Source organism: Platalea leucorodia, assembly GCF_965183815.1.
Source record: "Platalea leucorodia genome assembly, chromosome: 5".
NCBI lineage: Eukaryota > Metazoa > Chordata > Aves > Pelecaniformes > Threskiornithidae > Platalea > Platalea leucorodia.
The window spans coordinates 33,386,120-33,411,053 of NC_138827.1; the positions used below are offsets into that span (position 1 = coordinate 33,386,120).

General features: G+C 54.2%; 1 protein-coding gene across 17 annotated transcripts in view; it reads right to left on the bottom strand.

The window, feature by feature from the left end:
- The window catches only part of SZT2 (SZT2 subunit of KICSTOR complex), a 58,976-nt gene that overhangs the window by 10,789 nt on the left and 23,253 nt on the right, over window positions 1-24,934 (bottom strand). For 11 of the 17 annotated variants that reach the window (XR_014228442.1, XM_082314565.1, XM_082314554.1 and 8 more), the window contains 41 exons: window positions 24,101-24,214; window positions 23,409-23,609; window positions 23,177-23,289; window positions 22,540-22,681; window positions 21,853-22,014; window positions 20,943-21,147; window positions 20,613-20,725; window positions 19,898-20,156; window positions 18,290-18,452; window positions 18,115-18,207; window positions 17,850-17,931; window positions 17,430-17,711; window positions 16,931-17,069; window positions 16,565-16,681; window positions 16,387-16,450; window positions 15,817-16,002; window positions 15,407-15,745; window positions 15,077-15,266; window positions 14,599-14,673; window positions 14,241-14,379; window positions 13,884-14,004; window positions 13,509-13,638; window positions 13,243-13,395; window positions 13,027-13,129; window positions 12,548-12,665; window positions 12,205-12,316; window positions 11,629-11,747; window positions 11,058-11,222; window positions 10,342-10,426; window positions 6,654-6,842; window positions 6,335-6,532; window positions 5,800-5,969; window positions 5,451-5,617; window positions 4,913-5,010; window positions 3,942-4,074; window positions 3,700-3,827; window positions 3,289-3,419; window positions 2,592-2,774; window positions 1,882-2,152; window positions 1,574-1,653; window positions 1,101-1,226 (listed from right to left, as the gene is read on the bottom strand). Coding sequence is in view for 16 of the 17 variants with exons in the window: in XM_082314565.1 (XP_082170691.1) it covers window positions 1,101-1,226; window positions 1,574-1,653; window positions 1,882-2,152; window positions 2,592-2,774; window positions 3,289-3,419; window positions 3,700-3,827; window positions 3,942-4,074; window positions 4,913-5,010; window positions 5,451-5,617; window positions 5,800-5,969; window positions 6,335-6,532; window positions 6,654-6,842; window positions 10,342-10,426; window positions 11,058-11,222; window positions 11,629-11,747; window positions 12,205-12,316; window positions 12,548-12,665; window positions 13,027-13,129; window positions 13,243-13,395; window positions 13,509-13,638; window positions 13,884-14,004; window positions 14,241-14,379; window positions 14,599-14,673; window positions 15,077-15,266; window positions 15,407-15,745; window positions 15,817-16,002; window positions 16,387-16,450; window positions 16,565-16,681; window positions 16,931-17,069; window positions 17,430-17,711; window positions 17,850-17,931; window positions 18,115-18,207; window positions 18,290-18,452; window positions 19,898-20,156; window positions 20,613-20,725; window positions 20,943-21,147; window positions 21,853-22,014; window positions 22,540-22,681; window positions 23,177-23,289; window positions 23,409-23,609; window positions 24,101-24,214 (6,158 nt within the window). In the remaining variant the exon portion in view is untranslated. Of the gene's footprint in view, window positions 1-1,100; window positions 1,227-1,573; window positions 1,654-1,881; window positions 2,196-2,591; window positions 2,775-3,288; window positions 3,420-3,699; window positions 3,828-3,941; window positions 4,075-4,912; window positions 5,011-5,450; window positions 5,618-5,799; window positions 5,970-6,334; window positions 6,533-6,653; window positions 6,843-10,341; window positions 10,427-11,057; window positions 11,223-11,628; window positions 11,748-12,204; window positions 12,317-12,547; window positions 12,666-13,026; window positions 13,130-13,242; window positions 13,396-13,508; window positions 13,639-13,883; window positions 14,005-14,240; window positions 14,380-14,598; window positions 14,674-15,076; window positions 15,267-15,406; window positions 15,746-15,816; window positions 16,003-16,386; window positions 16,451-16,564; window positions 16,682-16,930; window positions 17,070-17,429; window positions 17,712-17,849; window positions 17,932-18,114; window positions 18,208-18,289; window positions 18,453-19,897; window positions 20,157-20,612; window positions 20,726-20,942; window positions 21,148-21,852; window positions 22,015-22,539; window positions 22,682-23,176; window positions 23,290-23,408; window positions 23,610-24,100; window positions 24,215-24,934 lie in introns of those variants that run through there. The other 6 variants (XM_082314558.1, XM_082314563.1, XM_082314559.1 and 3 more) reach the window with 4 other exon arrangements.

The window sequence follows — 24,934 nt, forward strand, 5'->3', positions numbered from 1 at the left end:
AGTTCAGTGCCTTTGCCACAAGATGCTTGGTCTCACACTCACTGTCCAGATGAAGACATTAATACACTAGTATTTTAGAAATGCATTGGAATATTATCCATAATACTAACACCCCTTCCTGATGTACTCTAAACAGTTTGCCTTTTGTATGCAACTGTTCACAAATTGAAGAAATCCACTGAGCTGTCTGCTCTGTACAGGCTCTGCAGTTAGTGTACAATACAGGAAGAGCTCAAATTTATCTCCACATTGTGCTCTGTTTTACTGGGAACCAGGTCCCAGCTCCCACAATACCTCTCATTTCACAGGCTACTCAGGTCCCTCTCAAGTTCCTTGCAGTCTTTTTCTGTTCTGATCAATCTGAACAGCCACACAGCATTGCAAAGCCTGGCATCTCATATGTGCTGCAATAGATGATCTGGAGATACAGAACCCAATACACAACCTTGAAACCCCTGCTACCAGGCTCTTCAAATTGAATAACCAATTTTCATTTTGCTCTGTTCCAAAAACAAAGTGAGGTTTTCATTCTGTGATGATACTTTTCCTTTCTCTTGTGAGTGCTCAATTTCTGTAGCAATCTCTGTTTAAAGACCCTGTCAGAATCCTTTTGACATTTAGATAAATTACAACAGCCTGTTCTTCCCTTCTGACACACATACAGACCGTGAACAGCCAGTGCGGGATCTACACCGGTTAGAGTCTGTCAGGTTGCAACCTGCTCAGGATTCAGCTGGTTTGCTTTCAATTGTTCTAGCTATCTGATGGGTGCAGGCAAGGTTTACCAGGTCTGGCTGCTGAATGCATAAAGTGAAGTTTTGCAGATCAGTACCAGACAGCACTCTCTGAGCGCTTTGCTAGACTCAGCCCTGAATTCCCTGCATAGAAAAATGGAAGTCAGTCTTCCCCAGGGGTGATGTGGCTGCAGGAGAAAGGCTTCGAGGACCCAAAGATTTTCTCGGTCTCCATCTTATGGGGTGTAAATTCATCCTGTAATGCAGGACTGAGCTCAGAGCAGCCCTGTCTTGGGAAAAGACTGCAAAGCCATCTTTTGGCCCAATGCACAAAGCCCAATCCCACTGGTGCTTGCTGACACTCACCTTTCCCTCTACCTTGCCCTGCTGGTCAGTCTGGATCTGCTGCCGGAAGGCTGGGTCAAACAGCAATGGGGTAGCACAGTAATGAACTAGGCGTGAGGACTGCTTCAGAGTCTCCAGGTCTGCCAGCTGCACAGCACAAAAGGAACACGGTTACAGCACACATCCCTCGTCAAGCCTGGGAACAAGCTGTCTGCAACACTGCGCTGCTGCTCAATGGGGATCAAACTCTAGAGGGAACCCCCTGCTTTACAGCCTTTCCAGTGCTAGACAGCAAAGCCCCATTCCCAAGTCTGGTGCTAGAGCCCAGCAACCCCAGAAGTTCAAGCAGAGAGCGCTGCTCCACTGCCAAACACCATCCCCGACATACACCCTGCTCTGAGCTCCAGTGCTCCCCTTGGCTGCAGCCAAGCTGGTGCTCCCAGTGCGCTGCAAGAAGGCCCAGCCTGCCACCCACCCACCCGGGCTGCACTCACACTGATAGGCATGTTGGACTGTGCTGATCTCTGCTGCCAGGTAACAAAGAGATTCTCAATCTTCATCTGCTTCTCCAGTTCTGGAGGGAAAAGAGCAGCCACAAGAGTATCAAGCCACAGCCCCAAGTATTGCCACTCCCCTTCACTCCCACCCTACTCAGGCCATAACCCATCCCCTCACAGCACCCTGGCAGGAGCAGATGAAAACTGTCCCCTCTGCCAGAACTCTTGTTCTGCTCTTTCTGAGCTCCTTTTCCAGGAGTGAGATGATTAGGCAGGCTCCTGTGCCATCAAGCCCCTTGCTTTACCTTTCCTCTCCATGCTCTTGATTTCCAGGAACTGGGCCCCATGCCGAGACACAGGGTCAAAAGGTCCCAACTCAGACCCATGGGGTATGCGCTTGATGGTGGTAACATCCCGCAGAGCTTCATCAAAGGGCACCACATCGGGATGGAAGTGCAGAGACGGTAGGCTGCGGGCAGAGCTGCTCAGCCGGCCTTGTTCCTTGCTAGGTGGGGGGCTGGAGCTCCGGATCAGCGCATCCACCTCCAAAGTGGAGTTCAGGAAAGGATTTGGCTCCTAAGCAAGCAGACACAGCCATGAAAGCCTCCTTACTGCCAGCCTTGGAAAAAGAATCCACAAGAACAGTGTAAACCCAGTTTTGGCCATCTGCAGGCATCTGTTGGCCTCCTCCATCACCAATGCTGAGGAGAGCAGGCATTGGCCCCAATGTGCAGTGGGAAGCCCATTCCCCAGCCTCCTCCACCCTAAATAATCTAGCCACAGATAAGTGCTGCCAACAGCAGAACCTGTTTCCCTTTCCACTTCTGGTTGTCTCCAAGAGCAGGCAGCAACAGCCTGCCTGGACATGGCCACAGTCGGACACGTGAGCACCTGGGGATGCCTTGCCAACCGGCACAGAAAAGCACAGAAGTGTCTGCTGCCATCATCAGACCCTCAAGCTGCCAAGGCCCCTCCTGAAGAGAAAAGGACTGCCCTGCCCAGCAGGGTGCCCTACCTGCTTGCTGTCCTCATGCCACGGTGTGTCCATGAAGCAGTGGTGGTGGAAGAGTCCCAGCTTCTGGCTGAGCAGGCAGTGCACAATGTGGGACCGGGCATTCTGCCACTGCAGCAGGCGAGTAAGCGAGCAGTTCAGGTTGGATCCCAGGTCTGGGGACCAGTTGTAGGTGTAAAGCGTCAGCTGGAGAGAGAAGAGGGGGAGGAAGGCTGAGAGACCGGCTCAGAGAGGGCCTGCACAGTGACAGAGGCTGCCCCAGGTGCTCTGGGTGGTACTTGCTGCAGCTCCAGCCAGTTTCAAATGGCAAGGCTGGGACAGGGAGAGTGGCAACAGGTCATTCACAGCCCCCCTGTTAACACCCACAGCAGTGGTGGTGGTACTTGCACTGGCAGCACAAGTGCCCAGCCTGATGTGGACCTTGTTGTGGGGAAGGAAAGGGCAATTATAGTCCATAGTGGGGCAGCTGAAGTCAGAGACAGCAAGGGCTGCTGCCCCCCCAGCACTCCCCACAGTGCTGCAGGGAATCCCTGACTCTGCTTGCAGCACGAGCAGAGACATCCTGCACACCTGCTTTGGAGGGCTCCTGCCTAGGGAAGGTTGGTGGCCTGCAGAGGCACTCTTCCTCTCCTCTTTCTAACCCTGGGCCAGTTGGGAACAGCTTGGCTTTCAGGAGACATCACACAGGCATCATTGCTACCTTTTTGTCGATGATCTCCATGAAGAGGAACCTTTGCCGAGGTGCCAAGTCTCGTCCGACAAGGCTTGGGTCAGAGCCTCTCTCTGCTGAGCTGAATTCCATAGCCTCGAAGCGCTGGAGCCCTTTGTGAGCTGGAAGAAGCCAGAGTTATGACTCTCAGACCAGTTTATCCCACTCTTACCTCCCATGTGCCATTAAGGTGGCACGACAGGATGTTGTGCCACAGTACAGCTCATCTCATCTTGAAATAAGCAGTTATAAGCAAATTTGAGAATAAGGTCACAGGAGCTGAAAACAGACAACCCACTGCCCACCTTCGGGCACAAGCAGTCTGTCCCAGCCAAGAGGGGAACCTGCTCATACATCTCCCACCCAAGAGCCCTCAGCACACAGTCCTGGCCGGGCACTCACCCTGTTCTGTGCTGCAACGCCACTGCTGGAAGTTGCGACCCAGCAGGATGAAGTGTCTGACGGCTGCAGGGCGAGGGCTGGTGCTCTGGCCAGGCTTATAGGGCAGGAAGGCAGTGCCCTGATGGCAGCTGCAGAGAAGAGCACCAGAGGTGGCTGACAAGTAGAGCCATGGGAGTAGAGGCTGGCACAGCTGATCGGCATTTGCTGGTGCCAAACAGCTCCCTACAAACCACATAACTCACCAGATCTGCTCAAACACCTTGACAGTGGTGTCACTCGCCAGGGTAGTGACCAGGCTCACCACTTCCACCAGGATGGAGGACAGGAGGAAACGGGACACAATCTCCACTGAGCACTGCTGCACCGATGGGCACCCTGCATGGAAGAAGTACTGTAGGACAAGGCACCAAGCTGCCCCAGAGCCAAGCCCTGCCCACCTGGGCAGTGGAGAGGGCTAAGGCAGCCCAGAGCAGGCCAGGTTCCTGCCTTGCCAGGGACTGAGGCAGGCAGAGCTGGAGAACAAGGACCTTATGTGGAGGAGAAGGCGAAGGGTGAAATAACCCCTGGTTTCAGGCTCTGGCCTGAAGTGGGACCTGGACCAAACTCCCTGCATGTCCTGAGCATGGCACTGTATTCCCTCCACTTATTCCTTGTTCCCTGGCATACTCCTCATCAGAGGAGAAGGACAGCTCTACCTTGCCAGGAGGAGGTGTGGGAGGATGTACAAACACTGAAGTGAGAGATATCCAGATAGCAGCAACAGGGCAGCCACACAAACCCAAATCCCACCATATGAAGGGCATCCTCCTCCTCTCCCTTCCTGCAAGAATGGGGGTCTCCCATGCAGCTTCACAGCCCCAGAGCACGTTGCAGAGGCTCAGATCCTCCCTCCCTGCCACACCTGGGAGCTCCTTCACTACCGCAAGCCCTGAACTTGGAGCATGGCAGATGCAATCACAGGCTTTAGCAGGTTTGTTCAGGTGCACAGAGATACATGCCCAGACTCCTGCCACAGCTTTGTAATGCTGATGCTGGCTCTGAGACCAATGGGACTCTGGTGAGGTCTGGGGAGAGACAGGGTGCGTAACTAGGTAGAGATCAGCAAGGGATGAAGGTGGAGGGCTTGATGCCATATAAGGACTTGTCCTTGGAGCTCCGGGAAGAAAGGCCCATCCCTAGCCCATCTGGAGGAGCTGGGACCTGAGATACATACCCAGGTGGTTCATGAATGCCATCCACTGCTGGCAGGTTTGATTGAAGAGTGGGTGCATGGTACCTACATCCCCTTCTTCCAACTGGCAGGCTCGGCGCCTGGGAAGAGGAAAAGGAAGCACAGTCATACCAGATCAAAGTCAACAGCAATGAAGGCACAAAGGTGCAACGGTCTCTCCCCACCCAGCTTCAGAACAGAGCCCCCTTTTTGGGTTGTTACAGCCCTTAAGCTTGGTCTCTCTGGGTCAGTAGCCATAGGGGTGTCAGATGTTGTGCAGGGGCCCACAATGCAGGGAAGGGATCTCTGGCAGGGAGAACCAGCACTGCTCCCAGAAGTACTCCAGCAATAAGGATCAAGGCTTTGTGTGTGGAAGGCAGCTCCCCTAACTGGCTGTGTAAGGGAGAAACTGCAAGGAAAGGGGATGTGGTCCAGAGGGTTAAGATGCAGGCAGAGCCAGCAGGATGTCAGGCTGTGGAGCACTGTACAGCAGATGGAGGGCAACAACACCCCAACTGCCTGGCCTGCAGGCTGTGCTTGCCTCTGTGCCTGTTCCAGCTCAGCTGTGGCTGTGGCCCGATCCTGGCTCAGATGCTGCTTGACACTCTCAGTCTTGTGCCGCCGCCTTGTGCGAGCTTCTTCTGGTCTCTCCAGCACAATGTCATCAGTAGTCTTGGGGCTGCCCAGCTCCGAGGACTCTGCCTTGCTCTAGGGAGAAGGGGGTGAGTTAAGGCTGTGCACATGCACAGCCCAGCCAGCACCCTGATCTCAAAGTCCACACTACCAGCCCGGCCTCCAGACCCCAGCCAGATCCCTCCTCTCCGTTCCTCCTGGCCTGGCACACCATGACTTACAGGCCCTGCTCCCCACTGGTCCCTCAACAACATTACCAGCATGTCCCAGAAGCTGCGGCGTCCCAGCTTGCTCGTGGGTGTCACTGGCTCCCCAGAGCTGGATGAAGGGGCAGAGGTGAAGTGCAAGGGCGGAGGACAGCTCCTGCCAGCCCCACCAGTGGCCAGGGCCAAGCCCTTGGTCTCTGACATGGTCCTCCTTAGGCCTCCTGTGGAGACAGAGCAAATCAGACCCTCAGAGCCTTCCACTGCAACACTGCTGGTGCCCCTGTGTACTCCACTGTGGCTGGCCAGAGCCTGGCTGGAGAGAAGGGAGAGAGCCCTCAGCAACACCCAGCAAGGTAGATTCAGTTTTGGGGAGCAGACAGGCCTTTAAATATCTCTTCCAACCCTAATTTCTATAAAGCTTCTTCCCTGAGACATCACACAGCGCAGCTTGCAGAGGGGAGAGCGGCTTCCTCCCTCCCAGCCCCCTCAGCCCCAGTTCCCCCAGCACAGCCAAGCTCCCGCAGGCCAGGCAGGAGGAGCAAGGCTGGCTGGGGGCTTGGGGTGGCCGTCCCAGCGGGGCTCTCACCCGCAGAGCTCAGCTCCTCCAGGTCCGCAGCACCCAGGGGGCAGGCAGCTTCCACACAGAGCGGGGCCGGCAGCACAAGGAACTCCATGACGGCATCGCAGAGAGCATGGCGCAGGGCCCCGCGCAGCTTCTCCGACAGCTGCAGCAGGCTGATGTTGCCCTTCTCCCAGATATCCAGGTGCACCAGCACGCGGGGCTCTGCAAGGAAAGGGCAGTCCTACATGGCTCTGCACCTCCACGTTCACCAGCCCTCTTGGGTGGCCCAGGGGATGTGGAGGCAGCAGGGAATTGCCAGTTTGTGGCCTGTTTCACTCCCTACCTGAATGCAGGGTGCCAGCCTCTGGCTGGTGCCTGCTGACTGCAGTGAGGCTTTCGAAGTCGGCGTCCTGCAGCAAGCCAACAATGGGCGAGGAGGAAGGCAGCTTCAGAGGGTCAGGCCTCTCCCCGTGGGGCAGCAAGGTGGGGCTGCCGTGCTCATCCACGAAAGTCAGTGCAATGCATGCGATTCCTGTGGGGGAGAGCCCAACACAGCCTCCATCAGCCCAGCACTGGGTGCACCCCTACAAGCCCTGCCTACAGCTTGCCACCCCACACCTGGGACCGTTGTGTCACCACTTGGGTTGCACAGTGCCACATGGCAGGCAGGGCCCACAGGAGGGGACGCAGCCAGGGGAGCAGAGGCTAGCTGTGCCTGTGGGGAGCCAGGGTGAGAAGCATGGTGTTTGGCACAAGGTGACCCCATAGCCCCAAGAATCAATCTCCTGCAGCATCACAGCAGCTTTTGCCTTGTCCTGCAGGAGCTTCCTGGGTTGTCCAGCCCCATATGCAACGGGAAAGTGTCTCCATTTGCCCCAGGAGGGCCTTTATGCAGAGAGATCCAGGATGGGACTCACCATCCCTATCCTCTTAAGGGACAGAGTACAGAGCCCAGATACCATCCAGCAGCCCTTCCCAGGCTATGAAGGACCTCGAGTCCCTGCAGGGGAAGGTTGTATACATGACACCTTGTTGCAGATTGCACTCATGACCCCCTCCCCACTGTACAAGATCTGATCTTGAGGCCTTCTCCACACACTCCTACCAGCAAGGCTGGGGACAAAGCAGGTTGACACGTAGTATTAGCCTGGAGTTGCTGCAGAGCAAAATTTAGGCCCTGCCTGTAACCTCTCTACGCTGAGCCCTATGCATGCACAACAGGACAGTTCAGAGATGCAGAGCAGCAGCATGGTGCTTGCTCCACAGCCCATGTGCTGCGTGGCCTGGGCCACACAGAAGGAGAAGCCCTGCTACAGACCAGAGTGGAAACAGGACATTGCTCCCCATGGCTCAGCTCGCTGGCCAGGGCACCGGGGAAGCAGCAGCAGGCATGCAGTTGTGAGGTCTGAGCCCCATGCTGTAACCCTAGATGCTCCCACCCCCTTTCAAAGCCCCTTGACCGACTAAGCCAACACTCAGGTCACTAGATGGCAAAGCTGCCCCAACGCTGCCAAAGGGTGATGTGTCCTGATGCAAACCACCTCAGCCCCACAGCATTGCTGAGCCCATACCCTGTCCGTCTCCATCCCAGCAAGGATGGGAGTGACACCAGACTCTGCTGCCACAGAGCAACCAAACTGCACCCAGCTGAATCCACAGCACCACATAAAGGATGGGTGCCCTCCCTGTGCTGAGACAAATCCAGCCCCAGCAGACTGTGCCCAGGCCTAATCAGCAGCACAACCACCTGGTTTCCATCATTCCTAATGAAGCGTAAGCTCTGCAGCAACCTTTCCTCCATGTGCCAGATGCAAGGGAGAGGGCACTGGGATGGAGAGAGCTGCTCCCAAAGGAGAGAGGTGGCCATTCAAGTCAGAGGGCAGCTCACTTGCACTCACACTGAGGAAAGGGAACTCTACACCTATGAGCACCCCTCCACCTGAAGGGAAATGCAGGAGCTGCCTTATCTCAGAGGTGCTCTGCAGCAGGCTCTGACATCTCTTTTCCCCAGACAGGCACAGGAACAACCCTTTATCCAGCAAACAATGGAGAAGTTCGTAATTTCCTAAATGTCAAAGGTAGAGGGGACCAGGACTTCACCCAGAACAGCAAATCTGCCCCACGTGACAGTGAGTATGAGCCCTCCCAAGCAGACTTTCTCTCTTTAAACAGTAAAGGGGACAAACTCCTGATCTGTCTGGCTTGACAGTCAGCCCTGGGCCCACCAGAATGACAATGGATGTTCATGTGGCTAATTGCAGACTAAGATGTAGTTATTCTCCTCTTCTCCTGAATAAACTCCCACACTGAGCCCCTTCAGCCTTCCCCTCTCTGGCAGGTTTCCCTATCATATCCATTCCTGTAGCTCCGCTCTGCTTCAGTCTGTCTCAGGTGAGGACAGGAAAACAACCAAGCACAACGCCCTCCTTGTGCTGGGACAGGTGCTCTAGAGAGGGAGCACCCACAGCAGTGCTTTCAAGCAGGCCAGGTCAGCAGCCGCAGGAGCAGACTCCTCATTTGGACATGCTCCCGGAGACAGAGCTGGTTTGCCAAGCAAGTGCCAAGCACTCAACACCCTGCAGCTGGCTCAGTCCCTCGGGGCGGAGATGATGGCTGCCCTGCCCCACCAGCAGAAAGGCTAGCCTCCCCATTGCAGGGAACAAGGCTTCCAGTCTTGTTACAGGAACACAGAGAAGCTGAAATGCAACCACTAAATCACAGGTAAGAAACAGGTAAGAAACTCAAGACCTGAGCTCTGGGGCTATGGGAAGAGGTAAGTTAGCAAGAGCTGCCAAGGACCTTATGGTCTGGTGCACTGGATTTTGGCTACATACTCATCCATCACATCCTGTGGAGAGGTGGGGTGCTAGGGAGCTGTTACCTCCCATCTGTGGAGGACTCTGAGTCCCCTCCGACTCAGGCTCACTGAAATACAAAGTACACGTCTAGCGGTGCCCAGCCACTCTAGCCCCTTGGTATGCAAGGGAACCCCTCACCCCAGGACACAGCCACTGGGAGAGTGATGACGCTAAACCCTGGAGCATGAAACCACAGCTGAAACATCACGACCTGTCTTCCTCAGGGAGGAGATGCCTGTTTGGACCTGTGGGGGAAAAAGGGTGAAGGATTTTTGGAGTTCACTGCTTGCAAGCTGACAGGGCAGCACATGGACCCTCAGCAGCTGGGGACTGCAGAGCTGCCATCTCAGGGCAGCAGGTTCTGTTTGCTCATTTATCCAGCCAGCAAGAAAGAGGAGGCTCAGCTAAATGGACACACATACACAAACACACAGAGGAGTCAGAGCTGAAGCCACAGCACGAGGAAAACAAGAACAGCAGGGACCAGAGGGGCCAGGGAGCTGCACGGGAAAGGGAACTGGAGTAATACTTGGAGCCGCAGGTGCTACCTTGGAAGTGGGAGAGTGGAAAGAGGTGCTGCACAAGGTCCGACATGGTACCTACATAACAGAAGAACATTCAGACGGTGCAACTAGGGACATGAGACACACGACGGCCAGGTGACAGACCACATGGCCTGGACAAAACATGACATGACAGCCTGCTGCAGGATGGGCCCTATCCAATCCCTCCTCCAGCAGTCCAGAGAAAAGAGCAAGGATATTGCCCCCACAGCCCATGCTCAGTTACACGCAGCATTCAGCTACCCCTTCGCGGCAAGGCTCCAGCAACAATTGTCCCTGGTCCCCACTCCAGCCCCACTGAGCCTCTGTGCCCCACGCTTACTGAGGTCTCGCTGTGTCTTGCCCCCTCAGCTACTGCAACCTAGAGCTGCTTCCTACAGCAACAGGCCAAGCTTAGCAAGTTGCTCTGTGGGAGGCCTTGGCTCACTCCACCACACATGCAAGGGCATGCAGTCCCCCAAGCACACACCCTGCCCACCTCCCAGCCACTGGAGGAACACGCTGCCCTGACACTGGCCCTCCTCAGTCACTCAAGAGCCCTCCAACGTGGGAAAAAGCTCTCCAACACACAGCCCCATACCCTGTTTCAGAAATGAGTTGATCACAGTACCTTTGCCACCAGTGCCTTGGCCACCTGGCTTGTTGTACAGATAGAGATCTTGGTCAGGGACGCTCCCACTGTGGTTGAAGTAGTGCTAAGGAGAGCAAGGAAGAACGGTGACAGAGACTAGAGAACTTGCCTTAACTGGAAGCAGAGGTCCACGTGTGTGCAGAGCTCATCCCCAGATCTGTAGCAAGCAATCCAGACCTACTTAAAACACTTGCCAGCACAGCCTTGGCCACTGTTGGGCAGAAGGACCCTCCTACATCTCTGTGCAGGGTTATACGGCACTACACGTCTGGCCTCACCTTCTATCCTTGCTCCAGCTGTGGTGAGGAGGTGGGTAGCTGCTCCCAGACTTTTATTAACCCTGGTGTTTCAGTCCTTACATCTGAGAGCCATGCAAGAAGCCAAGCTCAGCTTTGCAAGGGGGTCTTCTCCCATGCTCCTGGGAGAAGATTGTGGGCATGAGCTTTGTGGCTGCTGCTTTCTGCACAGCAAGTGACCACTTATATCAAAGCAAGGCCTGTCCAAGTTTCTACGGGGCCAAACAGGAACTGCTCATAGTCCCGTGAAACTCCTCCAGGCTTCAGTATTCAGTGTCTGTTCCTCTCTGACACTACATGGCAGAGCTGGGAACATAATGACTGAGCTGCCCCAACAAATGCCCCCAGCAGCAGGTAGAAGCTGGGCAGACTGCTGTCCCAGCTGACAGCCCTCCTCACCTTGAAGTGGTGCTCCACGTTGCTGTCCGTGTACTTTGGGGTGTGCAGGAAGATGAGCAGGTTCTGGCGCAGATAGTAGGCCACCGCATGCAGCCAAGGCAGGGCGGAGGGTGGCAGTGCGAACTGCAGGACCTCTGTGGGTGGCGTCCCAGGGGGCTGGATAAACTGCAGAGAGAGGACTTTAAAACTCAGCTGAGACTAGCAGGATGCCCTGGGGCTCTGATACTGATCCAAATTATGCCAGCTGGCTATGTGAAGGAAGAGTGTGGTGGGCAGAACCCAGGTCCATAGACAGCACTCTGAGACAGGGGCGGGCAGATGTTCCAGGGGTATTCACAGGGAGGCCCTGCCATGCTGCAACTCCCAGCAAAGGGGATCTCCCACTTACCCTGGTGCCCACACAGTATATACCTTGGTGAACACTAGCCTGAGCAAGCACTGGAGCAGGGAATGGGATGCAGCAAGCTGCCTTGGCCTTCCCTGCCCTGGGGCAGGAGAGGCTGAGACAGGTCAAAAAGCAGGAAAGTGTTACGGGCTCTGGGATGAGCAGAGCAGATATCCAGTGAGGTACCTCCACATCCGCTGGGGTCAGCTTGCAGTTCCGCACCAGCATCACAGTGATGATATCCAGGGTGGCCTCATCCAGGCGTCTGCGCAGCACTTTCACCAGCTCATCTGTGATCTCAGGCCCTGACAAGTAAGCAGAGGTACAAGCAGCTTTTTCACCCCATCCAGTATGAATGACCACAGCCACCCCCCCCCAGCTTGTTCAGGATGTACCACCCTCACAGTCACTTCCCACAGGGAACATTGCTTTCCCCACCACCCATTTCTTCAGGCATCTTTTTCTACCCATTCATGACCACAAAAGACTGCTGGTACAGCAGGCAAAGACAAATGCACTCCTGCAGAGGGAAAGTTGGCATAAGCCACCCGGTCTGCAGGAGGTTTCATTGTGGCCCGTGGATCCTTTCCTCACATTCCCACCCAGACAGAATGGAGAACAGCTCTGGGCTAAGAAAAAGCAGCTTGCTCAGGAGGGAGATACCTCCTCTGCTCTTCAAGCAAGGAGGGCAGGGAGTGGAGCTCTATTCCTCTGCTTTGCATCAGCACAGTCCATCTGCTGCCGGGTGCTGTTAACACTTACCTGCTGGGGCAACACCATGGACCATCAGCTGGATGTGCCTGTCTACCTGTCCCACAGGGCGGGTAGAGTCCACACTACGGCATGAGGCTGTGTCCAGAGAGGAACGAGAACCCTGGAGAAGCAAAAACAGCCACACGGAAACAGTTTCCATGAGAATTCTAGATCCATCACTGTCTCGGGCCATCAGCAAGGTCAGGCAGAACCCACCCACTGCTGCCCCACTCCACACATCTATAACGTAAGTTTTATCCTACATAAAATCCAGGTTGCTGGAACTACTGAGTTCCCTCCTCTCCTGTGACCAAGAGCACCAACATCCACTCCCAGAGAGCAGCAGACTCACCATTAGATCCTCAGTGTAAATGGGCTCCTGGCTACGTGCCAGTGCCAGCGAGCGAGAGGCTGGACTAAGGATGCTCTCTGCTTCCCACACCTTCCCACTGTAGGTGGTTTCAGTCAACCTGAAACAGGAGAAAGACATATCAGCCTCCACTTCCAAGGACGACAGCATCATACCTCCACAGAAGATCCCTGTGCACTTTCTAGGGATTAGTCCTTATGATATGGATCTTGTGGAAAAATCGCTCTCTGGCTCCCTCAAAAAATCACCCTTCTTCCTCCAATGTAAAGGCTTAGCACAGGGAGGGCAGGAGGGGTCTGGCTTGATGGGACTCTGACTCATCAAAAATCAGATATTTGCTGCTTGGGTCAGAGCAGGGTCCCTGAGGCTGGGCAGACACTTTCTGCCCCAAGGAGCTCTCAGTCTGCTGCAATGCATGTAGCAGGGCAGGGTCAGGCCAACAAGTCATGCTGGCTTCTTACCGGAGGTAGAAAACAGATTTAGTGGCACGTTCCTGGTAGACAAACATATTCTTCCTGTTCACCACAGAGAAGGCGTTGAGCACCGAGCGAAGCGCCTGGATAGCTGTGGGCAACGTGGGATGTTAGCTATCCCACACATCCTCCTCCAGTGTGCCAATCCAGCCAGAAGCCAGACTCTTGACACGCAAAATGAGGGGGAACCTGGGCTGTACGCACCTCGTGAGACTCCCATGTTGGGGCCCATCTTGAGGCGTGAATGCACATGGATGAGTGTGCTCCACACAACATCACAAGCAAAGTGCCCTGGCATGAACTGCATGGTGGCAGCCAGGTAATCCCGGGGCTGGTAGCTCTCCTCTACAGAGTAATCTACAAAGAACATAGGATATAGCTGGGGCCAGTGTGGAAGCCACTACCTTTTTAGTCACCCATGGGCAGGCAGTGGCACCGCCACTGAGGCAGGGCCAACAGCATATGCATACCATCTGTGGGCATGACACGCTGCCTGTACGAAGTATAGGGTGTTTCACTCTTCCAGATGTCTTCCTCGCTTTCTGCCACCAGTAATGAGTTGCATATGTGGCTGTCATGCAGGTCCTGCAGCAGCAAGCGCTGCAAAGGATGAGAAAAGATTGGTTCTGTTGCTTGCACAGCCCACAGAAGACAGCATGGAGAAGGGCTTAGGGCCAGTCCGAGTCCCTTTTCCTTTGACCCTCAAGCTGAGACTCCACCAGCTGAACTGGCTCTCCTGGCCCTCCTCTGAGCTGGGCCCAGACCAGACAACCTCCAGAGGTCCCTTCTCATCTAAGCCATCTCATGACTTGCAGCTCTGGCCCTGCCCTCTGCAGATTTGTTACCTGATTGACAACTCTGCAGATTTCACTGATCTTCTTCACCACCACCTGGTTGAGACTCTGGCACTCCCCTGGCTGCTCCTCTTCTGTCTCTGCTGATGCTGCTTTCTCCACACTCAGGCTGCTTTACAGGGAAGGGGAAAGAGGGGTCAGCAGAGCACCTGAACAGTGCCTGTCCCTGGGTGCTGGGAGCAGGAACACAGTGCAGAAAGGTGGCTGCTTTCCTCTTATGGAGCACCAGTCTAGTCCTGCAGCTCCCCACCCACATGGGGCAGGAAGGAGATCCCATCCAGAGATGAGGGAGTGGCAATAAGGTCCTGGTACAGAGAAGCCGTGGCCAGACAGCGGGACCCTCCTTACCGTGTGTGGTAATAGACCTCCACTCGGTCCTGCTGGATTTTTATGATGAGCCAGAAATCTGGCATGAGGGGACACCTGGGTTCCTGGTCGCTCATTAGCGCCTCCTCATACTCCGAGTCACTGCTTCCCCCATCATAACCTGCAACGTAACCTGGCTTCAGTCCCAGGCTGCCTGGCAAGCCAGCCTGCTCCCCGGGCACAGAAGGCTCTAGGAGATCAGAGCCATTCACAAGCCCTGTCCCTCAGGGCTCGGGCGTCACCCCAGCCCAGGCACACCGTCCCCCATGCCCCCACACTATCATGTCACTGTCAGTGTCTGCCTGCACGCTGTTGGTCACCCCTGCCCCGGCAGACTCACCCAGGTGGTCGGAGTCCATGCTGCCCTGGCTCGACACGAGGCTCTGCACGCGGCTGGGACGCTGCTTGCTGGAGCCTGCAAAGAGAAGAGGGGTTTGATCATGAGAGCACTGGCTAAATCCTTTCACATGACCCATCTGCTGGAGAAACATTACACCACAGGACAACCAGGCAGCGCTGGCCATGGGGAGGCAGTGCTGGGGAATGGGGGTGTCACAGCCATTACTGGAGTCACAACGACTTCATGTCATTAGGGATTATCAGGGTGGCAGCGCAGCCTAGTACCTTGGGTACTGTTAAGCAGTGAATTGCCAGCATCCTGGCAAGGAAGAGACCAACAGTGCAACACCACCAATTCTGGTGTTTAAGGACTAGAACAGGAATAGCAGTCATGCTTCGTATGCTACAGCCAAAACGGGGCTCTTCCCTTAAAAGTTCCTGACGCTGAGGTACATCCTGCCCACATTCACAGCTCCTACCTTCCCTGCCTTGTGTTACAGAGTCAGCCAGGCTTGCTGCAGATGGTGTCACCAATGGTGATTTCTCGCTGTTGCCCTTTTCAGAGGACGAGGATGGCAGTGACTGTATGGTTGTCTCTAGAGCTGCCTCCTCCAGGGAGTCATGGCCAGGTGCTCTGCTCTGCTCAAGGCTCAGCGCTTCTCCTGGGACCTGCACACAAGCGAAGGTTGCAAAAATTACCAGAAAACCTGGCACCAAAAAATATCTGATCATACTCCTGCATCCTTCTACCTTCTATTACCAGAGTGTCCCACACTTCCCCACCAATAGACCACCTCAGTGTCTCTCACCTCATCCTGTCTGTGGCTGCCTCCACGTATGGGGTTTCCTATGTCTGGCACAATGCGTGTCTCACTCTCTGGCCACCCCCAAAGACCCTGGGCTTCTTCTGGGAGGACACAGCTTGCATGGTGTAGCTCGGAGCCCTCTGCCTCTGCTTCACTGCTCCCCTCCTGGCCCACCTGGCCCAGGGCTGTCCTGGTGCCCCCTCCAGCTGGCTGCTGCAAGCAAGGTGTCCCTGAAGGGTTTGGAGCTGCCCGCCTGGAGTGCAGGCGGCTGATGGAGATGTAGTGGTAGTCACTGCCTTCTGCATTGAGTATGTAGCCTGGCAGAGCCATTCTTCTGAACTCCTGCAACACAGGGAAGAATAAGCATCCCGCTAGCTAAGTGTTATGACGCTGCCTCAGGGCTTTCTCTTTACCTCCTTGAACTTCTCCAGAGAGTGCTCAGGTCCAAAGACAAACTGGAGCAGCACCACCTCACTGTGGCAGCTGGGACGCCCCTTGGAGTTATAGATGTGGGTGGCTACTCGGTGCAGGATGGAGGTGCTGATGACCTGCGAGTGGCGCAGCGCAGACACAATCTCATCATCGAGGAGCCAGCGAATCTGAGCAGAGCAAGGACACAGAGTGAGACCTAGGTGACCAGCATTTGCACAGCTGCCCCAATTCTGATGCAAGTCCCAACAGGATGAGGGCAGCCCCTCTCATCGCCTACATCCCCTCATCTCCTTCTGAATGTACCTAAGAAAAGGTCTTTGGAAGAGAGGTCTGACTGTCCCACTCCAACTGCAGTTAATAATTTTATCAGGATAATCCCACACTTTTGGGGAGCACAAGGCCAATGGCCTGTGTGATACCAGCAAGGCCTGAAAGTCACTTCAGTTGACAGAGGTTGTAGCTTGGACCAGGCTAGGAAGTGTGGCACAGCAGTTGTGCGCTGTGGTCACATTACGCCAGCTGGAAGCAAGAAGTAGGCAAGGCTGGCTTACCTCATTCATAGTAGCTTCAATAGCCTGCCTGTGCACTCCAGGGAGGTTGGAAAGTGCAGGGTGCCTAGGAGAGAGAAGAAGAATCAACCAGTCATTCTCATTCATGCAGCCACTACAGTGCAGCTCTTAGGCAGCAAAAGAGGCCCATGAGGGGCTTGCTACATCTGCAGTGCCATACCTCTCATCTCCTGTGGACGGGAGCCGTTCCAAGTTGTGCATGATATCCTCATCTGAACGGAAAGAGGATGGCTGCCCTGGAGAGCGTGTGAAGGACACGCTGCTCTCCGAGGTGCATCTGCCACAGGAGAGAGAGAAGGCTGAGCATCAGCTTTTGAGCCAGAGAGAATAAACAGACAGGCTCCAGAGAGGGAGAAGTGACCTCTAGAGAAGGTGAGCCCATCTTGGAAAAATCTTAGTTTTCTTAGGGCTGTGAGAGGCTCTGTGAGGAGAATCCCAAGTCTCAGCACATGGAGAGGAGCTAAGACTGGCTGGCTGGGAAGGGCAGGCAGAGGGTGGGTGAGTGACTGGGCCTCTTTCCACCTACCTATTGTGGAGAATGTCTGCGTTCACTACTTCTATCTCCAGGGGCAATGTCAGCACAAAGATGTCCAGGGTCACACAGAGGTCCCCCAAGTCAATGGTGTTCAAGTCCTGGCAGCTTTCCAGGCAGCCCAGAACTTCGCCTGAGGAGAGATCACAAAGAGAATCAAGCAACAAACAGCTCTACTTACACACATACACAGCCTGGTGACAAGTACAGAGACTACAAGAGGTGGCTCTCCCGCACGCCTGGACAGGCTCAAGAAGGCCACCATCCTCCATGATCATTTCATCCTTCCATGACCAATCCTACAGCAAGTGGGAGACCTGGTGAAAAAGCCCTTGTCTGATGCTGGGAGACCCTGGGGGCTCCATACAGGGAGGGCTGGTCCAGAGGGACTGCTGTTTAGGACACAGCATGTTTGTTCCAGGGGCTGCTCACCCAGCAGGGACCTCACAGAAGCCCTGCTGCCCTTTAAGCTCACAGCAAGGCTTGCTCTTACCTAGACAAGTCGGCAGGGACTGCACAGGCATGGAGCTGTGCTGGCTACGCAGCTTCACTGAGCAGGTGAGGTGTACAAAGAGCGGGGGCATCTCCTGCTCCAGGAACTCCTGTTCATTGAGCGAGTCCCCTCCCAGCACACTGAAGGAGTCATCATCCTGGTTCACTGTGTTGGAGTCCGAGAGGGAATCTGTATCTGGGAACTCGTGCTCCAGCTTCTCACGGTACTCCACCTCCAGCTCTGGGTCGCTCTCTGTGGCAATGCAGCACCCAGATACAGTTCCTGTTGACACAGGTTCCCTGTTAGCAAACCAGGCCCACGTTCCCAGAGACCCCACCAGACACAGTCAAGCTCTGAAAGGCATCACCACAGTGAAACTATAGACACTTTCTTCTCCAGGACAGAGCAAGCAAATGTTACCTTCTTCAGCTGCTGTTTCTGCCTCTGATCCCTCCATGTCCTCACTGCCTTTCCTGTCTGCCTGATCTCGAGATGCCTCCTCCTGAGATGGAGAGAGGAAGGGCAGATAGTAGAACCAGGCCAGGCAGCAAAGCAGGCTGTTGATGGGCCCCCCAGGGGCTCAGTCTACCCATGGGTCTGCCAGCCCCGAATCCAGATCTGACACCAAGCAAAGCTACTTTCCTCCACAAGGACTAGGTTCCTGCCAGGGCAGCACCATGCCTACCTCTTTCTTGGCTGATGGTGGGCAATAGAAGAAATAGTGAGGATTTGATGGCACCGGCTTGAAATGTAAACTTCCAATTTCCAGGAATTTTTCCTAAAAGACAAATCCCAAACATGAAGCAGACATTCCACTCTACCCTCCTGCAGAAGCCAAGCCGAGCTCCCATGTTCCTCACCTGGATAATTTTATGCAGGTCAGGGTGCGCCTGGCAGGGCTGTCCAATTTCCAACAGCGAGAGGGGAAACTCTGAACAGCAGCTGGTGCCCATACTCTTTGGCTCCTCTGTGGGGCTAGCAATGTTATGGGAGTCCTGCTCGCTGTAGTCCTCCATTTCCGCACTGACAGGATTGTGGACAGGTCAGACAGGCAAATCGAGAAACGGGAATAATTGTTATGTATCATCTACCCTGCAAGCATCCCACCTCACAGCTCCCCACACCTCACCTGTGTAAACACGATGTGACTTACACAGCCCCCACCCCTAGAGCCCCAGAAACCTTCCTGCCACCCACTAACCCAGATAAGCGCTCAGGCTGTCTGAAGCCAGGCCAGAGGCAGTTTAACCACGCTGATCCCGTGGCAAGGTACTCTCCACCACGCTACACACCCTCCCTGGGAAAGAGAGACACGTGGCTGAGTACAGGGACAGGCCTGGAGCAATCTGAATTACCAACACCCAGTCCAGGGCACCTCATAGCAAATACCACCGTGCCAGCACCACTAGTGTCTTGACAGCACAGAGCAGAGTGCAAAGCTCAGGCCCATGCTCACTCAGCAGCTCCATAACAGAATCAGTTCTTAAAACTCAGAAAAAGCAATCTGGGGAGTGGGATGCCATTTGGCCAAAGTACTCCTCAGGTATTCCAATTAGTAATACAGATGGCAGATCTGGGTGCAATGTGTCACAAGCTGCACGTCCTTCAGTAATGTTTATGAAATCTACATTGGCATAGATGATTCGTAATATTTTACAAACAAAAAACAGTTCCCACAGTTTTTCTCTGGGAAAGTGGCACTTGAAGAACTCATCTGACTTTCCAAACACTGAGCGTTCTTCAAAACCACAGCCTCATATCGATGACTTACAGTATAAGAAGAAATAGGATTGTGAATTCCCAACAAATACTAGTGAATTCACATAAAGGAACTGAGGATAGTCAAGTGCAAACAGAGGACAAAGGACCTAAAGAGGGTGTTTCTTCAACAGACACTAAGGCACAGTAGAGTACTTTTTCCCCTCCCTAAGTTTCCAGAGGCAATACAAATCTCAGAAATACCCTAAGGAATAGCAGGACAGAAGTTAAGCATCAAGCATATTCCAATTCTGCCTTGATATTTATCTTGTGAATTTTTTTCCAGAGTTTTAATTAAAAAAAGAATGACATTTTATTCATGACAAAAAGACAACAAACCTGTCATTTTCACCAGAATCAACAACAAATTGAAATGAGTCAAGCAGCAGGAGACGCGTAATTTCTCCAGAAACAAGTCTGAGAGTTACTTGCAGACAAACTGCCCTCCAGCTCAGGCCAGATGGGACAGTAATGAGCTAAGATTACAAGAGAAAGCAAAAAGATGGATGTCACCAGAGATTATAAAAAAGAGAAGGTCCTGGTGGACACCATACCAGGTGGGCATCCCACTGGAAATATCTGTTCTTACATGTGGCTCTGTTAGACCCTACCCTACAACATTCCTTCTAGCAGGCAACAGAAGATGCTTGAAGAAAGATCTGTCCTGGCCCAATGCTAAGAACAGAAGCAAGACCAAGCTGGGCCACTACCTTGATTCAGAGACCAAGACACCTCGTTCCCTAGAGCTCTGCTCCTCTTCTTGCTCTATGCTGCCCACTTGGAAGCTGGCTGTCTTGGAGTGCGTACGGAAATGTTGGTGGCTCTCTCGGAATGAGCGGACATGGCTGCACACCGTCAGCAGGAAGTTGGTGATATCAATCTCTTGGAGCAGCTCCTCACAGTAGTCCATGGCTGTAAGTAGGTCTTGGGAGCTGATGCTGTGTGACTGCTGAAGGCTCTTGAACAGCCCTACAGATCAAACACAGTGCTTGAGCACCGCACGGCAAGGATGCAAGGCCACGGGAGCCAGGCAATAGGCACATACAGATTTTCACCAAATCCCAACACAGAGTTGCAGTCAGCACAGGTGCTGGGAGACAAGACTCAGCCAGGATGACTAATGCTACACGTTAGCCTGGGCTTGTGTCATGCCAGAGTGGCCTAGGGATCTGCCACCCTGAAGGTGAGAGGAAAAAGTCAAAGAAGGGACCCCTCCTGCACAGGTCCAGGAACAGCCTATGCAAGGCCCATAGGGAATGCACAGAGGCATCTTTAAATCCCTCCTGGTAGGAGATCAGTCCCACAGCTCCTCCCTTTGCTTAGTGTAAGATCACAAGAAAAATGAGACGTTGCTTTCTTAAAAGAAGATCCAGGGTCCAGCCCCAACCCCAACCCTGTCTCAGCTCCCATCACGCCGCTCCTCACCTTTCACATAGCACTGGTGGGAATGCTCCTGCAGCAGCGTGCAGTAACTCACCAACTCCTTATGCTTGTGGTCTAGCCAAGCAGCAGTAGGAGGACGTTCCAGAGATTGGGACCTGGAAAAGAGAAGCCGCAACCTTCAGCGCCAATGAAGCATGTTTTAGACTATAAACGGCTCTGGCGCCAGTAAAGCAGGGCCCTAGGGCATGCACAGGCCGTGGCTGCTATAAGGCAGAGAGGCCAAGCCAAGAGAATAAGGCAGGGCTAGAGCCAGCCTCTTGTCAAGGAAGATCCTCTGTTTCCTGTCTAGGAATCAAGTATGGTTGGTATTACCTGAAAAAGATGTCCCGAGGGGAACGGTGTGCCCGTGGGCTGACAAGCTGCTCTCGCAACAGCTCCAAAGAGCAGCTGTAGATGTAAATGGGGCAGCGAAATCGGCGGCATTCCCCTAGCTCAGATTGCGAGTTCTGGCGACAGAAGGAGATATGTACATCTCTCCGCGCGGGGCCACCCGGTTCTCCAGGGTCACGGCTCACCTCTGCAAAAGAAACAATTCTGAGATAAAGGCCTTTGATGGGCTCTTCGTTCCTGATCTGAGAGGTCACAATCCCTCACAGCAGCACCCACAGGTAGGTATCGATTTTACAAGCTTCTCACCACTCCAACCTCAGGGGCCATTCTCCTCACCCAGCACCCAACCACTCAGCCCAGTGCTTTGGCCACACTGATGCCCTTCTTGGGCAGCCATGACTGTTCATCACCACCATCACCACCTTCTGCAGCAGCACAACCCTCCATCCTCATTGCAGGCCTGGCTGACTGCAGCAGGGGCTGTGCAATCAAATCCCATATACCTCAAGAACTTATCTCTAAGACAATGTGCTGCTGGTAGTGCCAGTCTGGATCACGACACGAGAGTCACTGACTTTCCACTGCAGCCCAGTACTGCCATTCCTAGTAGCTTCTATCTATCTGCAATCTCCTTGCCCACAGGGAGCCAGCCTTGGGCCATGGGCACTCAGTTCACATTACACTCCCTCACCCCGCCAGGAACATCATGAAAGCTGGCTGAGGCTTCACTGCGCACCTTGTCCTGACTCTGACTCTGCTGACTGCCAAGCAGGAGCTGACAGGCTGTAGCAGCCTGTTATTCCTTCTATCTCAATCTGCCCAACAGCGTGCTCAGGAGTAGCAAGGATACTAATACTAATACATAAGCAAGGTGCTGTCCTGAGGGCGGTACCGTGGGCTGGTGTTATGCTGAGGGTAGGTAATGGCACTGCAGCATCCTCTTCTTCAGCCTCAGCCCTGACTCGCTCTGCACAGACAGGTCCCGGGGTATCCTCTCCAGATCTACTCTCATCTTTTGGTTTGTCCAACCCACAAGCCATCAGCTTCTGTACATCTGGAAGAAAACAAAACAAAATCACCCTCTGCCCAGTTTAACCCCTCCATCTACATTCCCAAGAGGGCAGATGTCCCTGCTACCTCTTCGTGTGTGGGAACAGCTCCACAGAGTACTTCCAGCTGAGCCTAGCAGCCTTCACCAGCGGCTCAGTGGAAGCCAGGCCAGTGCCAATGCCCAGAAGTGGGGACTCTCCCAGACCATCCCATTAGCAGTCTCCTTACTCCATTCATTAACAACCCTACTGGGAAAACGGTCCAATGGTTGCAGCCAGCAAATGACTTGAAGCCATGTCCCCTGCCTGAAAACACTATGGGTGCAGCACCATGTCCAAGGAGAGAAGAGCAAGGCATTCAGCACTTTGCACTACTCTATTCCTGGCCATATGGTGCAAAAAGACTGGGTCTAGACTCCACTGTTCAACTTTCTCTCCATCCTACCAGAGCTGATTCTGCTTTTGCTGTTTTCCTGAGGAGGCACTTGGGACTGCTACCTCCTCTTGCTCCCCACAACAGGCGGCCTCACCTGAGAAGGTGGCTGGCAGGAAGGTCAGGAACACGTGCTGTGGGTTGACCAGCTTGGCATAACATCGCCATTGTGGAGGAAAGGGCCCCGTCGTGTCACTCAGGGTCACGTCATCCTCAGGCAGCTCTGTGTTGCCGAGGCTCTGATGAAAGAGCAGAAGCTGGATAAGCTCATAGCACATGGCACAGGCCTACCTTAAGGCAGGTAGCAACCACACAGAGCAAGCTCCTCCATGACTGCTGGTCGGCACAGCGCTCAAATCACCCTGGCCACCCCCTGCACCATTCTCAGAGCAGCCTGGCTCCAGGAAACACAGCACACAGTCAGGAGATGCTTAGCTAGCTTTGCTGGGGCCGGTTCTGACCTCCAGGCAGCGATTGCCCATGGTTTCTGAGCAATCCGTGGCACAGCATCAGTGCTGCTGTAACAGGCTAGGCCCGTGGTGAGTGCAACTATCCACACACCTCCCAGATCCCTGCTTGACTTCAGCCACAGGCTACAGCTTAAACTGCTGCCAAGCATGGGGAAAACACCAGCCTTTCAATCTGTTCTCAGCCCTTCTACTAACTCTCCTGCTCTTCAACAGCTGCTGCCTTGCCTTCAGAGGGAGCTCAGGAGGACAGCAGTGTAGCAGTACCTGCAGAGTACTTGTGGAGCCAGTCATATCCCTGGTGCCATTGCTGCCAACAAGATGATAGGATGCAGAAGCATCCTGCTGCTCCAGGGTCCCAGAGGCTTTCAGGGTTTCTTCTGAAATGGAGCACAGAGAAACCAACCTGAGAAACACCAGCTGAGGAAGAGACTTGAAAGCAAGGCTTCTGAAACACCCCAGCTCCCAGTGTCACTGCTGCCATGCTCCTAGCCCTTACCTCTGATCACAGGCAGTGTGAAGGGAGGTTGATGGCCATCACGGTCCCGTTGCAGAACCTGCTCCATGAAAGCCACATGATCAGCGTCAGCCATGGGGATCTCCCGGTCACTGAGGTCATGCTGCAGGCAGCCATGGAAGAGGTTTAGTAGCATTTCATTGGGCACAAACGAAGAGTCCTTGGTCACCTCCTCATTCTCTGCTCCAAAACAGAACCATGGCAGCTTCAGAGACAGCATCTCCACAGCCACCACCTGCCCAGGCCCCCAGGAGACAGCCCTTTGCAAAGTGACACTTCCACACAGCCAGGAGTTTCCCCCAGCACCTCTGCAAGGCTGACTTGGAGGGTGCTGAGGAAGCCCTGGAGTTCCAGCATCATTAGCTACCCTGCACTGACTCACTCTGCTTCTGTTAACTGTTCTGGAGATGTTTGGTGCTAAAGACAAGAAACCACCACCAAAGAGCAACAGTCTAGGTTTAATGTTTTCAAAAGCAACTCTTCCAAAACTATCATCCCAAGAAAGAGAGCAATATACCCGGACAGCCTGGGGCTGCAGAGATGGGAAGAACAGCACTGAGCTCCTGAAAGAGGCATGTCACATGCCTGCTGCCCAGGGAGACAAGCGCACAGAGCAGGGTGCCCATAGCCATGGAGGGAGGACAAGAGGAGGCAGGTGGCGAAGAGGCACCTACCTTTTGTCAGCATTAGGAAGAACATTTCAACCTGCTGGCACCTGGGCAACAGCTTCATGAGGTTGAACTGGAATGGGATCTCATGCACTCGAAAACCAGCTCCCATGTCTGGATCTGTAACAAGAATTGGGAACGTAACATGCCTGTGGGCACCACACAGCCCTGCCTCCCAGGCCACCTCCGCATGCATGGTGCCAGCCCTCAACGCAGTGCAGGTAGCACAAGTGAAGGTACACAGCAACACTGCCCCAATTCCCTCTGCTTAGGAGGGCAGAGAGATACAAAGAATGAATGTGGGGAAAGGGCAAAGCCTGCCGGAGGCTGCAGCAGGTTGTGAGGTACCTACAGAGAGGCACCTCGCTGTAAGAGGCCCCTGGGCTTATTGCTGCCTTCATACAAGGAGGGACCGTGAGCCACCATGAGGCCTTACACAGCTCGGGCCCAGAGCTGCCAGGGGACAAAAACTGAACATCAGTGTCACAGGCAACACTGCTGGAGAGCAATGACCACACTGGGAGCCAGAGGCAGCCTGAATTACCGGCATAGTCAGGGACAAGGATCCCCCTGCTCTTGGGAGAAATATCCCATCTGGCAGGCTCTGCACATCCCTGCAGATGTTTCCTGTCCTCTTCCTCAGGAAGGAGTCTCTGCCCTCCAGGCCCTGAGCTTCCCTGGCCCTCTCCTGCTCCCACAGGGCCAGTAATACGATCCAATAGGGTTCCCTCAGGTCCTGCCCTCAGTCTTTGGGATGATCCTGGCTCTCTCAAACCCACCTAATATCTGCTGTGTTATTCGCTGCAAGGCAAGCAAACAAAAGATCTAGGATGGGGTGAA